The following is a 17643-nucleotide window of genomic DNA, read 5'->3' as shown; positions in this document are numbered from 1 at the left end:
TCTACTCAAATTCTGTGTTTTGGAATACATCACCGTGTCTGAAATGACTATTAAAAAAGTCCCAAAAACACTTTTTAATTTGAGTAATATTATTTTGTATCTATGACAACTCTCAACTTAATCCCAAATGGGGTAAATCAATGTGAAACAGAGATGAAATGGACACCCTTTTGTTGAGGTAATCTAATCTCTGCTTATAAACTGCAACCCTAGGAAGGAGGTTTATGATTCTTTCCCTCATTTAACAAGGTAGCATTTGTAGCCAGAGAACAGCTCAGGCTGGTGTTTTGCTGGGATTTACTAATATAATGATGAATAAATATTTATATTCAACTCTTTACAGTGATTGTAGAACAAATGTAATTTTAGGGATTAGTGAAATATACTTGTACAGTTATCATTTTAGTCTTTAAGCATTCATACTCTATTAGAATTTGTTTTTGCTCTTCATGCATACCTGAAATGAAAATCATTTTCTTTTCTTTTTTAATAGGTCTTATTTCGTCTCAATTTCCTGGTAGTGGTGTTATGTGTAGTAATGGATCGGCCTTATCAATTCTATTACTTTGTCCCCTTGGTCACTGTATGGTTCATGGTCATATATGTTACTTTAGCACTATGGCCACAAATAATCCAAAAAAAAGCAAACGGTAAATATACTCTCTTACTAATGTTAAAATTCATTCTTTCAATGTACTAAATTTCTTTTTGGTTGCCAAAGGCCATTTTTTTATTAAGTCATTAAGACAGTTTAAATTTATGTGTAGTTTTGACATTTTGAGATTTATTTCTTAGGCTATATTTCTAAAATGTTACAGCTAAGTAGTTGAAGTAATGTAACAGTGTGAATAATAGTTTGCAGGTATATTGTGTGTATTTGCTCTTTTTTTATGTTTAAACTTTTCGAAGCCATTTTGCATGTTAACTAATGCGACAACTTGCAAACTGTCTTGTACAAAGCCAGAATGGAGAGAGCTAGAAGATAGAAGAGAAAGCCAAGAGGAACTCCAAACCCCTATAACCTGCTTCAATCTTGGCAACTCTGATTTATTTGATTTCTTACATATATTAAGATTTTGAATAAACATTCATTTGCAAATAGGCTTTTTATGTCAAACAAGTTTTAAAAATCACTAATAAAATTTAGTTCTAGAGAACCCTAGGTAGGTATTATCAACCTCTTTTACATATAAGGAAATCTAAAAGGTTGTCATCTTCAAACTCCACACAGCCAGTTGCTGATAATGTTCAAAGTGAGGCCACAATCATTTATCTTAATGCTTTTTCTCCTCGAGATTATATCATTAAAATAAAAGCTTTCCTTTTTTGAAAAATAATACTTAAAAATTTTTAATAATGTAGTTAACTCTTTCAACCAGATGTTGTACATCAACAAATATTTTCTATTGGCTTCCATTATACTATCAAATAATTTTTCAGGACAGAGTTGAGTTCCAGATTTTAATAAAGTCCATTAGTATCATTGGACAGCCCCTGTAGTTTAATTACTTGACACAAACCCAGCATATTAATCAAATAAATAATCAGTATGTATAAACTGTGACCACATACTTAAACTATACCTATGTGAAATATATCTTAAAGTTAAATTGTAGTCCATTAGGGAGTTGTTAAGCTCTCTCCTAAGAACTTTAATGTTTAAGCAGTATTACCCAAGCTGTATTCAACATGAGTGTTTGTTAGATTACAATGAACATATTGTTCCAAATTTTGTTGTAACTTTCAAAAATGAATTGATAAACTTGAATCAAAGGAGCATTTTCAAATATATTTATAGTGGATGAACAGCAGGTATATAGGGTATCAGGTGTATGTATGTTGTAGCCTCATTCCTAGCAGGGATCATCCACCTTTTTTTCCTTTTGTCATACTTGTAATTCATACTACTTGGATATGTTGTAAGCAGCTGTAAATCATTTTGAGAATGATGCAGGGTATCAATACATTGAGCAGCATTTAATGTGTTTTCTCATGTAAATTTACATTTCTTAGCAAATTAAATATTTTCTCTTACAGGAAATTGTTTCTGGCATTTTGGCTTACTGTTGAAACTAGCCTTCTTGCTGTTGTGTATATATTTTTTGGCATATTCTCAGGTTTGTATAGTATTTTCAGTTTATATTTTATTCTCTTTTATTTTAAAGTTCAAGTCTATTAAAGTATGTGAGAAGAGTCAAGGCTTTTTTTTAGCTTCAGTTTCTAATGACTGTAATAAAAGTGTCACTCGGTAGTTGACTATGCAGTATAGTTCTTTTGAGACCTACCTACTTTTGTTACCACTGTTTTTGTTGTAGGAGCAATTTAAAGCTCTTCTTCTGGCAGTTGTTCAAAATCCATTTTACTTGACTTTGATCAATCAAACGTTTATTGAATGCCTCTTATAAGACACTACTATAAGTGGAGATCAAAATTCTCTTGACAGAATTTGCAACTTGGTTTGTGCATTATTCATTGCATCAAAGTGTTACTTGATTTTTCCATAACAGCATGGAGTAAAATTTTGGCAGTTAGTAAAACCAACTTAGAAGCAAAGGGCTTTATAAATATGTAGTATATTTAGTTTAATTAAAATTTTGGTCATTTTCTTATCTCTCACTTTTATCCCCCTATTATGATGCTTGAGATTTTCACAGGTACATTAACAGGCTGGCAAACTGCTACCTGCTGGTCAGCCCATCAGGCAGAAATATTATTTGGGCAGCGTGATATTTATAACAAAATATTTTTATTTGAATGTCTATAGTTATGGCATATTCTACCATTTACTCCTGCCTCCAGCATTCTCTATCTTGTATCAGGCTGCGTCAGGTACATATGTCATATAAGCATTGATAGGGTGTGTGTCTTATAAAGCTGTTTTTATGTGTTTGTTTTGTAGGCTTTTATACTTATTTTCATACTTACAAATAAAGCATGTATATTTCTGCCTGACTTTTAAGGTTTTTTGCAGGAAATACATAAATAATAAGGAAACAATAGACAAATGAATAAAGAAATAGCCAGGGAACTCCAAGAAGTGCTTGACAATTATTCATCAAAACTCCCAACACTGTGATGCCTCTGAGAGAAGGGAAAGAAAAGAGGTTCAATAAATAGACTAAGATTGTTTCCCCAACTTTGAATCAGTGTTGACTACTGGATAAGGAACAAAAAAGTACATAGTTCAGTTTAGCCCAGTTCCTTCCACAAAATGGGTGCTTAATATATTAATACTTGTTTATTGATCACATAATAAATAAATTTTTAATCAGAAATAAAACTTTATAAATACATCAGATATTTGTGATATGATATACACATATATACATCACAGGTATATGATCTGTAAGACCATATATCTCTTTCTAATAGTTATATACCTATTAGATTTCTATATTTCATGTTGATATATATATATATATATATGTGTGTGTGTGTGTGTGTGATCTGTAAGTGCTTTATGTAACAACTCTTGGTAAGAATCATCCTTAATTTTCTGAGGCATAGATTTTTGATATAACCTATTTTTAATAAAATAAGAGTATTTAAATTCTGTAAATAGAGAATATTATATTTTATTAAAATTATACAAAGTTTTTCTATCTAAGGATTCAGCATAACCTAAAATATAATACTATTTTCATATTTTTCTTTGGTTTTTAATCTTTTTAAAAATTGTGATGTTACCTTTTTTTTTATACTGTGGCATTAGGTCTAATAATGGAGTTTTCCTTAACGGGGTTTGTCATCATTCTTTAGTCTGGAAATTGGTGAAGTTTTTGTTCTGTTCTTTGAAAGACATCATTAACGTGCAGAAATGTACCCAAGACTTCTCCCACTTCAGTCCCACATTTTCCAGGCTGTCAGATTAATAAGAGGGTACCATTTACTAACCTGCCAGAGTAAAATTGTAAACTTTTGTTTCAGAGGCTGGTAATGGTGTTGGGGTATGGTTGATTAAGTAAGGTGGCTGATTCAAAGGATTTTTTTAATACAAATGATTAATTATAGATTATTAAGGACATTTAGAGAAAGAAAATTACGCTTTAACCTTAACCATCATTCTGTAGGATATTGATATTATATTGGCTAAAGTTCTTTTTTATTTTTTGGTGTTTTTTGTATTTTTATGTTTTGATCAGTAAATATCAAGCTGTTTTATGTACTAGATCAAAAACCATTTTTAAATGGAATAATTTTCCAATTACCAGCTTTTTTTTTTAATTTTGAAGTCTTAGTAGCCTTTCATGTACAGTGAAAGTAAGTTAACAAAATAGTTTTAAGTCATCTTTAATAGCCTTTAATAAAATTAATTTATTGTCAAATGAATGTCAAATGAAGTGATATTTTCAAATGAAATAAAATTTTTAAATTGTGGATGATTCATATCCTAACTTTAGAAAATTATAATTTATAATAGAATTGCAAAGCAAGTAATAATTTGTACTATCTTAATTTATTTTCTGAATTCCTTTTCTCAGGGGGCATTTGAGAAGATCTTTTCTCTTTGGCCATTGTCGAAGTGTTTTGAACTGAAAGGGAATGTGTATGAATGGTGGTTCAGGTGGAGGTTAGATCGTTACGTATGTATTTCCCTTGTGCTCTTTTGCCATTTCAAATTATACTAAAAAAAAAAATTAGATCGTTACGTATGTATTTCCCTTGTGCTCTTTTGCCATTTCAAATTATACTAAAAAAAAAATTATTTGGAAAATTTTTATTTGTTTTTATTTAGTTTTGGAATAAAGAAACGTTGATTTGGTAAATAAAAGCAGTCCTACTCTCTCCTTTTTTTATAGCAGAGAGAGGGTATGCATGTATATGTCTATCAGCAGGAAATTACTATAAAAATGTTGTCTGTAAAGTGGCCTTCGTTTGAGTTATAATTTTGACCTACAGATGATCCCTCATATGTATGTTTCAGCCATTCAGTATAGTATTTAGTGAGCCCCAATATAGGCTCTAGATGTTGGTATTATGAGGAATGTATTGGAGAAAGAATACATAGCACCAGATTTCTAAACCTTACAATCTTGTTTAAAACCCAATTACTACTTATAATTAGCTGCTAAATTATACAGTATGTATTTTTGGTAGAAGTGTGCAAAAAAGAGAGAACAATGTCATGATTATTCCATGAATTTATTTTGAAGGATGATTAAGATTCAGTTGGTCAAGAAAATGTAAAATATCTAGCATAGCATTTGGAAAGTTACACTGAATAAATATTAATTACCCTTCTTCTCTTTCTCCTCTACCTTACGTCTTTCACTCAGCCCTTTTTTCATTCTACAGAAGTTTTCCTAGTACCCATTCTGTGCCATTCCTGTTTTCCAGTACCTTTGGACTTTGCAATGTATTACATTGCATTTCAAAACCATATAAATAAAAAGCTTTGCTAACTTCTTGACATGAAATAATTTGAAATTCTCAACTTTCCCATTACAACAAACAACTATTAGTTTACATAAAGTCTTTTTTTAAAAAAAGAAAGCTTATGTGTTTTCTGGTCCACCATATTTTCTTTCTTTCTTATACATATTCTCCTTATTTTAAAAGTATGATCTTGGTGTTATTATTGCCATTTGTTTTATTTGATTGAAAGTGCCAATATAAAATGTGTTTTATCTTGGTTGAGTATGTTTAGACTATTCATGTGTCTTCAGAATAGTTTTTATTGTTATTTTTGAATTGCTTTTATTTACTCACTTGCTGATGCTTCTGAAAACAAACCAGCTTATCTCATATTGTTGCAAGGGAGGGTGCCTGTCTATAGTTGGTAGTTTCTAACAGTCATTGACTTTATTGTTTACTTGAAGTTTAAGTCCATTAAAGAAACTTCGAACTGTTAAGCTCTCTGCCTACTTACTTTTAACACATTGTCCTCATTTACCAAATGTTTTTGCTGTCTATTAAAAAGTAGCTGTTTAAGACAAAGTTTCCTTATTTTTCAGGTTGTCTTTCATGGAATGTTGTTTGCTTTCATTTATCTGGCTTTACAGAAGCGTCAAGTACTTTCTGAAGGAAAGGGTGAACCTCTTTTTTCAAACAAAATTTCAAATTTTCTATTGTTTGTTTCAGTAGTTTCTTTCTTGGTAAGTTTCAAAAATCAATACTCTTACTTTTCCAAAATCCTAAATGGTAGAGAAAATTAACTTTAAGAGACAGTAATTCAATCAGTTATTTTTAATAAGTATAATCTTTATTTAAAAATTTTTCTCCTTTTCCAAGTAAACATAAATTCTACAGAGAATGCAAATGTGATATAAATGTGAAAGAGAGCTGAGAGCTTAGTGAAATAGGAATTTTTAAAGTTGTAATAAATTTGGGGAAAAAATATATTGTAAAGTATTTGACAGGAAGAGCCCATCAGCCTCATGATCATTATTTCCAGAAAAGCACAGGCCTACACTCTCTTCTCTCTGCTCTCTCATATTTGAGCAGCTGAGCCCACCAAACAAGTGGTGAGCAAATCTGTGCACAGTTTTCTACTGAAGCTTTTTAAGTAGCATAATGAAATATGTTATAAATAAAACTTCTTTAAAAATTCTGAGAATGCCACCTCTTTAAGGTCTAACCATTTTTTTTTAACTGATCCATATACGTTTTGTTTTAGACTTATTCCATCTGGGCTAGCAGTTGTAAAAACAAAGCAGAGTGCAATGAACTCCACCCATCTGTTTCTGTGGTACAGGTAATTGTCTTGAATTAGAAAATTTTTTTCTCCTTAATCCTTGATAAGGACACAGCCTTTAGAGGCAGAGAGATTTGAGACTCCATAAACTTTTATAGATTTGAAATTCTATAAAATTTGGGTATATTACTAAATCTTTCTAAGTCCTATCTTCCTCTATTGTAACAGGGATATTATAATTTCTTTGAAAGGGCTGTTACATTAAATGTTGGAGATGATCAATGTTTGTCATTTAATAGGGTCTTAGAAAATGTTAATTCTCCTTACATTTGCTTTTTATTCATTCATATTTCTTCATGTATATATTCACTTAATCGGAGTTATTAATGTGTTAAATATCATGTTATATATAAGAAGTTCAATGTTAAACAAGATACAACTCCTCTCACAGCACTTGCAGTCTAATAGAGATAAACTTTCATTCATTCATTTAATGATTATTTTTTACTCACTTAACATATATTTGGTACTTACTGTGTGCTAGATATTATTCTGGGGATACAGCAGTAACCAAATCATAGTTCCTACCTTCACAGAGCCTATATCCTTCTGTTACAGATAGTAATTATATAATCACTTAATTATAAATAAAAGTACATGATGCTGCTATAGAGAATGTGATAAAGGAGTATGACCTAATTGGAGCTGGAGCAAGGGTGGTCAGGATTCAGATATGATTTCTCTGAAAAAATTAAGCTGAGAATGGAGGGATGAAGGCAGACAGCAAGAATTTAGGCCCTGTGGTAGAAAGGAGCATATTCACATACAGAGAATTTAAAGGTCATTGGGGCTGGAGCTCAGAGAGTCAGGGTCTAGAGAAATGTGTGGTGATGACCGGGAGGTGGACAGAAGCTAGGGGCAACTCAAATCAGATTTACATTTTGCAGAGATTACTCTGGTTGTGGGTAATTGTAGAACACTGTAATCAGTGTGGTGATAAGGTTAAGTCTAGGGTGCTTTGGAAACACATGGGACTTCCTCCTAACCTACCTTAACATCAAAACAAGGTTCTTGGAGAAAGTACTGTGTAAGCAGAGGCCTATAATAGCAAAGAAGAGCCAGGAGAATTTCTGGAGCATCTTCTCTTAGTCTCTACATCCTCATATTTCCTTGGTGACTTTTTTTGTGAGGGCCTCAGCTTCTCCATTGCAGAGGAAAAAGAGTGGACCGGAAACACAAATTGAAGAGAGTACTAATTTTATTGACTGCTACTTCTTTTCAGGAGCACTTGTTCCCAAGTAAAAGTCAGAAAGCATCCAGATAGCTCCACATGTTACTGGGTACATCCATATCCTTATCACATTTCATTCTCATCTCAGATGCCAACAGATGATGGAGGTGGGGGGTGGCATAGGGGTGTAGGTGAGGGTGTGTGTATATGTATAGGACACTGTGGTTATATAAGTATACTTACATAGACTTATGTAAAAATTATGTGTGATTATATATCCTTAGGGTACTTATCGAGGGGTCCTCTTTAAGATTTTAAACATGTACAAGATTTCTAGTGTCCTATTAGAAAGTATTTTTGCACCCTGACCCAGCAAAAGGCTTATATTATCAACCCTTGAATCCTGACCTTTTGGTTTTATCTAAGCCAAAAGTCTGGAGAGAGAGTCCCAGAAGAGCATGCTGTAAAACAACATACAGTTGATCAGTCATAAATAATGTATATTAATTGCTTAACACAGTACTCAGCAAGGTATAAATACTGAGCAAATTTTAAGCATTATTACTATTTCTATATCAAGCTAATGAGAATGACCCCAGTTATCTTCTCCATGGTTGTTATTTCTTTGATTTTCTGCTCCCCCAATCACATTGTTTACTAAGGGTATGATGAAACACAAGGCTTGAATATGCTAAAGAAATAAATACACATTGGGAAATGGTAAATTAAAGACACAGAAAAGGAAAGTGATTTGAGTAAGGTTATTCCTGGATTTTCTAATGCTCAGGCTAGTGATTTGAATGTACATGTATCATTCTTTGTAGCATTGTACAGTTATGCAATATTTTAATTATAGTAACTTATTAAATAGTTTTATTTTCAAGGACTTTAGGTCTCACCTTTATGATTTTTATCATTTGTGTATATCACCTCTACTATTAATTTACCTAATATATTTATTTAAATGACTCACAATATATAATAAGTATCTTGTATATGTTTTCTCAGTGTTCATTATCAACCTTTCAAAGTAAATCTTACACCCATTTGTATGGATGAGGAAGCAGACCTAAAGAGTAAAATACCTTGCCCAAAGTTCCATAACTAATACAAGGCAAAGGCCAGATTCAAACTTGAATCTCTCTGATGCTAATCATGCTAATTATACCTGAGTAGTTCACTTTGGTTCCCTTTTCACAATGATAGAGTTGTCCATGTATTTCCTATTTTCTCATCTTTTATGAATACTAGACACCTCTTCCTAAAGCCTTTGACAAAATGTGCAGAGTGATCAACACTGAATATTGAGGTTTCTCTGAAGCAAAAATTGATTTTCCAATCTTTTTATGAGAAAACATTTTTGAATGATATTTGTGAAAGGGAGGACACTTATTTCTTTACAACTTCTTGCTTCTTTTTAAGGATAGTGGATTCTAAGAGTTACTCGCTTGATAAACTGATTACTGGATGTGACACTGAATTGGATGTTCAGAAAATCTGACATTGTTCCACCTAGTGCAAAAGGGTGGGGGCTGGGGTGAAGGCCAGAAGTCCAAAAGCTGGAAATTCTTCTGGGGAAGAAAAAGATACAGAGGGGAAAATATATTAAACATGAATGCAGTTGAAGACATCATTTGCCTGGCCATGCAGAGCAAACATGAGCACATCTTAAAACAAATGCCATTTCCCATATTTACATGACGGTCAGTGGAAGGAAGTTTTTGAAGAGAACAAAAAGAGGGGGAGGGTGGCTGCCAACCAAGCAGATACTTCATGGAAGAAAGAAAATTATATCATGGGATTTTAGTAAATTTGCCACATAAATGTGATATCATTTGCTTCTACTCAGAGGGCTCCAAAGTGGGTTTATATTTTTTCCAATATACATAAAATAGAACTGTTCAGCCATATACTACCTAAAATCTGCACTAGTATGCAGTATACAGACCACATGTTGAGAAATTCCATTTGGGTTGACTCTAAAGCAGAAATAATTTGCTAATACTTTATCTATTGAAAAACCCATTGTGTATGTATCAAGTTCAAAAACATAAAAAAGTTATCACTTGAAGGAAAGCAAAATGCTTTTAATACACAGATTATTAAAACTTGCTTATTTTTTGTAATAATTTATTTATTTATTTATAATAAACAAATTTTTTAAATGCTTTTGTGGTTTTTCTTTAGATTTTAGCCTTCATCCTAATAAGGAATATCCCTGGATATGCCCGTTCTGTTTACAGTTCATTTTTTGCTTGGTTTGGAAAAATTTCCTTAGAGGTTGGTACATTAATATTTTGTTCTGTCCTAGATAGCCAGGTGTGTGTGTGTGTGTGTGTGTGTGTGTGTGTGTGTGTGTGTGTGTGTGTGTGTGTGTGTGTGTGAAATCTGCATATATCTTTTAACCAAAGTTATTTTATTTATGGCATTTTATTTATATATTCTATAAATTATTCTGTATATGTATAATTCTATAAACTGTTACTTATTATGGAATTATAGGGGAAAATGTCAGAAGTTTCAATACCAGTAAAAGTATTATAGAATGTTTTTAAAGTCTTATTTAAATGACTAACATAGGTAACTTTCAGATATTCTTTACATTGTCTTAAACTTTCAAGTACAACCAAGATGCTGAGATTAAGAGAGAAAAAAAATGAAATAGATATAAATGAAATTAAAAAGTAGATATAAATGAAATCAAGTGAGGGAATTTTGATTTGTTGCTAATCTCCATAATTAAATATTGCATTACTGGGATTTAGTTTATTGATGCTTATCATAATAAAATTCACCCTAATGGTTGGAAATTTTGGGAAAATTTTTAAACTCATTCCATTTTGCATGTATAACTACCATGAAATTATCTAGAAAATCAATTTAAAGTAGGTTTTGAAATACATTCTGAATACTCTGAGCTTTATTATTTGAAATAGAACATTTTAAATAGAATTCATGTTGTGATCATAAAAGATATATTTTAGAAAATAAGGTATATTAATTTGTCTTTAAAATAGGGAAAATGAATTTCTCCTTGAGTTCTTGAATAAATACTCTATTTTTTTGAAGTCTACTTTATAGAGATTATATAAAATTTAGAATTCTTGATCATGAGTGACTTACCAACATTGAGTAGACAAAAGAATGTTTATTTTGCCAGCCTGAGAGGTTTTATTGACTTTAATTGAATAAATTTACTCTTTGGTAGTTCTATAAAAAATATAGAAATTTCAGTTTTTTTATTTGTTTAGGTAGCTTAAGCATTTTCCTACTGTGATATTTTGAAACAGTGTGATAAAAGAAGCACATCTGTAATCATAATCAAAAGTTGCAGTGATGTTGTCTAATATGTATACTTACATAGAAATTGAAATACATTTTAGAAGCATGCAAATACAATTCAAGGCATTTGGCTGGCCATCCAGAGTAAACATGAGGACGTCTTAAAAACCATGCCATTTCCCACTTATATACACACAAGTATATACATAAGTGTATACATATGGATTACACATATGTATAAATGTATGCACACATGTCATCATTCTTTATTTGGCCTCTCAGTACTAGAGTCCTAATACCATTCTTCCAGCTGTCTTCTGTATTATGAAAAGAAATGTTTTAAGTTAGAAGATTCCAATGGTACCATGTAGAAGGTTGATTTCTGGAGACTTTGAAGGAGTGTTTAGCACATAGGAGTTCCTGAGAAATAAACTGCAGTAATCTTTTTAGAGCCAACAGTGATACAGAATTAAGTGGTTTTGGAAAAGCCTAATGCAATTAAGCTATCAAATGTTTAAATTAGGAAAAATTGTGATATATTCCTGGGCCTCTTACGTATCTGACTTCAAATATTTTTCCCTCCAGCTGTTTATCTGCCAGTATCACATCTGGCTGGCAGCGGACACAAGGGGTATTTTGGTTCTCATACCCGGAAACCCCACACTCAACATCATTGTCAGCTCTTTCATATTTGTCTGTGTGGCACACGAAATTTCTCAGATCACTAATGATCTTGCACAGATTATTATTCCTAAAGATAACTCATCTCTGCTGAAAAGGTTGGCATGCATAGCTGCATTTTTTTGTGGACTCCTCATCTTATCATCCATTCAAGATAAATCAAGACATTAGGTTCCTAACATCCTAAAAAACTGAAATTCTTCAGGCTAAGTTTGTGTCTGCCTAGAAGAGAAAAGCATCTATCTGGAGATATAAATGTGTACGTAAATACAAATGTGTGGCAAGAGGACAGTTCAGTGACGTCTGTTGAACATGTGTGGTTGTGTCTTTTGGAAATGTACGTATCCAATGTGAAATGCTGAAAAAAAAATTGAGGAAGCAGTGTGTATCAAATAGGATTGCATGTGAAAAGTCTTTTCTACTAGGTCTGTATTTCAATTTATAAATGACTTTTAAGTCTTTATGTATGAAGTCTTTATGTATTAAGTCTTTAATGTATGAAGGCAGGGAAATAGTTACCTTTCCAGTAAAAAATACAGGTTATTTAATTAGCCAAGTGATACCACCAAGTGTTTTGATATTTACTAAATTTGTGGTAATAAGTTTGTCTACACCTACATCTATCATGGAACTTCCTACTTCACTGAAAACTTTCTTACTCCAGAGTGACTGCAGTATTGTTTTCTTACCATGTGTGCAATGATGTGGAATGAGAAACAGTATGCCTCTAATTTCTGTGTTCATGTTCTGATGTTATATGTTTCTTGACATAATTTTTCTTCCTAACTATGGTTTTCAGGTATACAAGCCTAAATCTTTGTACACTTGTCTCACCAAGTTCTTCTAGGCTCCATGACAGGGTTTTGTCATTGTTGATGTTACTGTTGCTTCTTTTTATAAAAAGGCCAAATTTTCTTTCCAATCCAAACATTCACCTGCTTCCTTCCCTTAAGCTATCCCAGTGTAACACCAGTTACCCTGTGGATCCATTTAATTTGTTTTCCCCAACTAATTAATTTTTGTATATTATTTCCAATGTTTGGAAAGCTCTTTATAACCATTTTGGTATTTCCTATTACTCCCTCCTATTTTTAAAAAAATATTTATCAATCTAAACTTGTGCAGTATAGTAAAGATTCAAGTTGTTTTGATTGAGATGTATATAACCATAAGGAAACCAGTGAGTTTTGTCAGTATATGTTTCAGGTTTTGTTTTGTTTTGTTACAAGTTAACTGTTAGAGGTATAAATTTATTTATCTGTTGTACAGATTTAATTATGACTTTTAATGTTTGAAAGAAATGCACTTGTTTGCTCTTACTATGTGTGGGGTAAAAAATATTTTCTGTTCTGATATATGAAAATATGGAGTAATTTAAACAGTAAATAAACGTTCTGTGGATGCTTATTTTTGTATTGGCAAAGTATCAATTAAATTATATGTGTCCTTTTTTAAAAAAGATGGATCCATTAGTGATTGGTTCAGATTTCTAATTCATTTCCTCAGCTTATATTTACTTTTCAAGCTCTTAATATATAGGGGTAGGTCATGTGATAGCCAAATATAGAATAATTTAGTTAGCAAAGCTCTGGAAAATAATGTCTTTTCTACCTAGGAAGTTTAAACATTATGGTTTGTGAGTAGTCTTACTTGAACATCTTACAAATTTAATTATTTTTTCTTCAACACTGGATTTATGTGCTAGTGATATCATCCCATTAATTGAGGAATACTTCTTGGACAGAAATGTGTGTTCTTTCTTTTTCTCTCTTCTTCTGCCCTTATTTAATCTTTTGACATTTCCCAGATAGACAATTGTAATGATTCATTGCTCTGCCTCCTAGACTGCAGCCTTGTAAGTAGAGAATAGTATAGTTATAAATCAAAAACTTTCAAGTACTCTGATCACATTATTCTTGCTGGTGTGGCTTGCCAATGAGTAGAGTGCATTTTAATTTAGCTTGTAAGTTTTATCACCTGAAAAAGATTCTTCCTGATGAAACAATTGAAAAAGAAAGATGACCGGTATTTCTCTGTGATTAGGAAGCACTAATGTCCCCCACTAGTGACAGCCAAGTAAATATAAGTTTTCTATTTGAACTCAAGCATCAAACTTAACTGATAAGCCCTATTTCTGTATCATATGCTCTTATTTAATATGCCCACTGTTTTGTTTTATATATAGTTATATATAATAATTAAAATATAATGCTTTTATAATTAAAATACATTCTATTTATATTTCAATTTCCTAGTGAGTCGATATAGATAAGACATTATTGTGGTAGAAGTTGTCACAGTAATAGCATTTATGTTTGGTATATGTTCTAACATTTTTTCTACATTGACTAGGTACTGACTAGTTGCTTTACCTCAATCATACCATTCTTCAGAAAAAGATGTTTAACAAAATACTTAAATATGCTAAAATTAAGATAAAACCCCAGAGGTTCTCTAGCCTCTGATTTTCTGTAATACAAAGCACATTAAGAAACTTGTCATCTGGCCCCAAAAGCTACTTGCTTGACACAAATCTACCTCAATCCTTCTGTTTCCTTTGCCAAACCTTCTCATTTTAATGGGCAGCCAACATAGCATTAAAAATTAAAAGCCTTCAGCTAAAACCATCCACTATACCTATGAGCTAAATCCTATTATTTGCTTTAGGTGCTGGTATAAAATAGCATTTACACCCTACCATTCCATTGTAAGAAAAGTGGGCCAGTTGAAATTTTGAGGATGGGTGAATTTTTTTCTCCACAAATGTTTTATTATTTCAAATGTTAGCATAGGAACTTCTTTTAAGCTTGGTAAAATTAATGACATGCATATCTATCTGTATTTGTTTATATTTTTTTTACTAGATTATAAACCATTAAAGCTAAATAAATAAACCACAGGGCTAGGGCAGAACTTCATATAATAGAGACTCAATAAAAGCCAGTTTGTCAAAGAATATGCAATTCCTAGAAGAATGTTGTTCTACCTTTAGATTGTCCCACCCCCTTTAGATACGGACTTTTACCAATCTTGTAAAACTTGGGAGAGCCAAGATGGAATTTTTATGTTGAACAGTAGCAAAATGCTAAGAGGTTATCATTTTGACTTACAAAAACAGCAGTTTCACATGGATTAACCTAACAGCTTCCCTTGTTGGGAAAAAAAGTAACTTGGGTAGTTACCTGCAAAATTGATCTTGACAACTATTTCAAAAATTCTAAATATTCAGTTTGGTTTTTTTTAGTGAGGATTTTGAGGGTTAGTAAAAACTTGGGATATTCATATTTGAGAAATACCTTTAAATCCATACTTGTCTTTTAATGAAATCCCTTCTAGTGTCTTGTATGATATGAATTAGAAATGTTATAAAGCTTCCTCAAGTGTTAGATCTATAAAGAGGTGTAAATAAGAGACTGCATTCTAAAAGTAGAGTTGAGAATATTATGAACTATAAAATATCTAATAGATTAATTAGAAAAATATTTAAATCCTATTTGTTTTTTATAAAAATACTTTTAAAAATGCTATTCTAGAGCATAAAATGGGATGTGTCATCATTTTGAAAGGAAATTTGTGGTTTCTTAGAAGTGTTTCTTGTGTAGGGCAAAATATTCATGTTTAAAAGTAATTATTATAGTATTTTCAAATTCACTAGTTGTATTAGCTTTTACTTCATTAATACCTAGTTCTTATTTCAAAGACAGAATTTTCTAATAATGAAAATCACTAAAAAGAATCACAAAACAACTAACAAGAGTTTACTTTTTTATTCTAGAGCTACCACAGATCAATTATTTAACTTTCTTAATACCCATTATCAAAATAATATAGCCAGAACTCAGCTAACAATAAAAACTCTCCACCTTTATCATTCATCTCCTCTTAATATGAATTCCATCCAGGCTAATGTTACTATTCCCCGAATATCATACTATTCTTTTCCTTTGTACCCACTCTTCTTATCAACCTAAATCCAACTAATTTTTCAAAGTGATATTTAAATTCACTTTCTCTATGAAACCAATACATTAACTAACTTCTTTTAAACTACTCTAACATTAATTACTTGGTCCCATTATTTTGTCATTTCTTCCATTCCTTCAGTAAGATTGCAACCCCAGGATGAAAATGGTGTTTCATATGGCTATTATGGTCCTATGCACAAAGTAGATATACAAAGGCTTGACCATCAGCTAAGGGATTCTGGCTTTATTTCTCCCATCTTAAAAACAAAATTCTTTATCTCTTCGGTTCCCAAAGCTACAGCCTCATTTATCTTCTCCCACAGACCTGAACTGCTCTTGTCAGGACCAGTGAGAACCTCTATATTGCTAAATCCAGTGATCAATTCTCAGTCTTCACCCTACTTGACCTATAAGCAGCATTTGACACAGTTGATTTACTACCTCCCTTTTCAGCCATCTTTGCTATACTTCCAGGGCATCACCATTTTCTGTTATTTCCCTACCTCAGGAGTCATTCCTTCATTGTCTTGTTTCCTGGATCCTCTTCATACCCCCACCTCCAAAGTGCAGTTCCCCAAAACTCAGTCCTCAGACCTTTACGTACATACTTCTTAAATGCTAACACATAGCCACATGAGTTTAAATATTATCTATATTCTGATAACTACCAAATTTATATCTCTAGTCTAAATCTCATGCCAAAATTCATTCTTAGATATCCACCTGCCTCTTAACATCTCTATCTGAATAGCCAAAAGATATCTCAAACTTGACTAGTCTGTAGTAAAACTAAGCTTCCCCACTACTGGCTACAAATGAACAAATTAAAACATCCACAATCTCTCTTCTTAGTAAATGGCAACTACATCCTTCAAGTTGCTCAGGTAAAATATTTTGACTCCTTTTTTCATACACCATTTTTCTCCATTGTTCTGACATGCTTACACATTTTACTCTTCTATTTTTTTTCCATCTCCATTACAATTTAGTCTGTCTGAGGACAGGAATATATTTCTGTTTTATTCACTACAGTATCACCAACTCCTAGAATGAAGCTTCTCTTGATGATTTGCCGAATGAGTTAATTTACTGCAAAATGCTGCAAAAATGCTGAGTTAATGCTGCAAAAATGGCATCAAGTACTAATCCCATTCAAAGCAGGTGGGCAGCCCTGCACATGGTAAGACATTTGGGAAAATTCTTTTTCCTTGGTAATTTGGACAAGAGGCTAAACAAATAAACACCTTATTTGGTTTTTAGGGTGTTGATTTGCATAAGGTTATAGAAAATATATAACCCACTTAGGCAGCCAAGTAAATAGTGACTCTGCAGCAGGGTGAGGGGCTTTCTGTCCTGAATGCAGAGCTTTCGCTCACCGTGGGACCTACCGTTCATTTTTCTTGCTTTATCCTGGGACCAAGTATCAATCACCATTTGTTATTGCACTTATACTTGTATTTCTATTATAGTACAGAGCTATTTCTTTGGTCTCATCTCTCTATAAAAAGAAGGAAAATAAACCAAGACAGCCAAGTATTTTAAAAAGAGAGGAGAACTTGGTGAAGGGGGGAACCTAGTAAACATAATGTTCTTTCTGTAATTGTAGATTAATGATACCAAAATAAAAAAAAGAAAAGAAAAAGAAAAAAAAAGAGAGGAGAGATTGTGCTTTTTGTGGAAGCCAAAAGTATTTCTCAATTGAACAGGCAAAATGTGACGATGGCAAGGAATACTACTTTAAAAGCCATTATGAATAAATGGTACTAAAAGCCATTACCAGTACCTGTGTATGTATGTTTGAGTGCTGGTATAAGTAAAATCGGATTAATACACTAAACAAAAGCCTGAAA

At 32.0% G+C, this 17643-nt stretch overlaps 1 protein-coding gene across 3 annotated transcripts in view; it reads left to right on the top strand.

Annotated features, from left to right (window-relative positions):
* CASD1 (CAS1 domain containing 1) overlaps nucleotides 1-13235 on the top strand; it is a 43881-nt gene extending 30646 nt beyond the window's left edge. For all 3 annotated transcript variants that reach the window (XM_073238823.1, XM_037019855.2, XM_037019856.2), the window contains 7 exons: nucleotides 494-650; nucleotides 2038-2117; nucleotides 4482-4583; nucleotides 5955-6095; nucleotides 6617-6694; nucleotides 10053-10145; nucleotides 11733-13235. In XM_073238823.1, coding sequence (XP_073094924.1) covers nucleotides 494-650; nucleotides 2038-2117; nucleotides 4482-4583; nucleotides 5955-6095; nucleotides 6617-6694; nucleotides 10053-10145; nucleotides 11733-11999 — 918 coding nt within the window. In that variant the 3' untranslated portion in view covers nucleotides 12000-13235. The remainder of the gene's footprint in view (nucleotides 1-493; nucleotides 651-2037; nucleotides 2118-4481; nucleotides 4584-5954; nucleotides 6096-6616; nucleotides 6695-10052; nucleotides 10146-11732) is intronic.
* The last annotated feature ends 4408 nt before the right edge of the window (nucleotides 13236-17643 follow it).

Source organism: Manis javanica, chromosome 6 (assembly GCF_040802235.1).
Source record: "Manis javanica isolate MJ-LG chromosome 6, MJ_LKY, whole genome shotgun sequence".
In the NCBI taxonomy this organism is placed as follows: Eukaryota; Metazoa; Chordata; class Mammalia; order Pholidota; family Manidae; genus Manis; species Manis javanica.
This window is presented reverse-complemented; position numbering and strand designations above follow the sequence as displayed.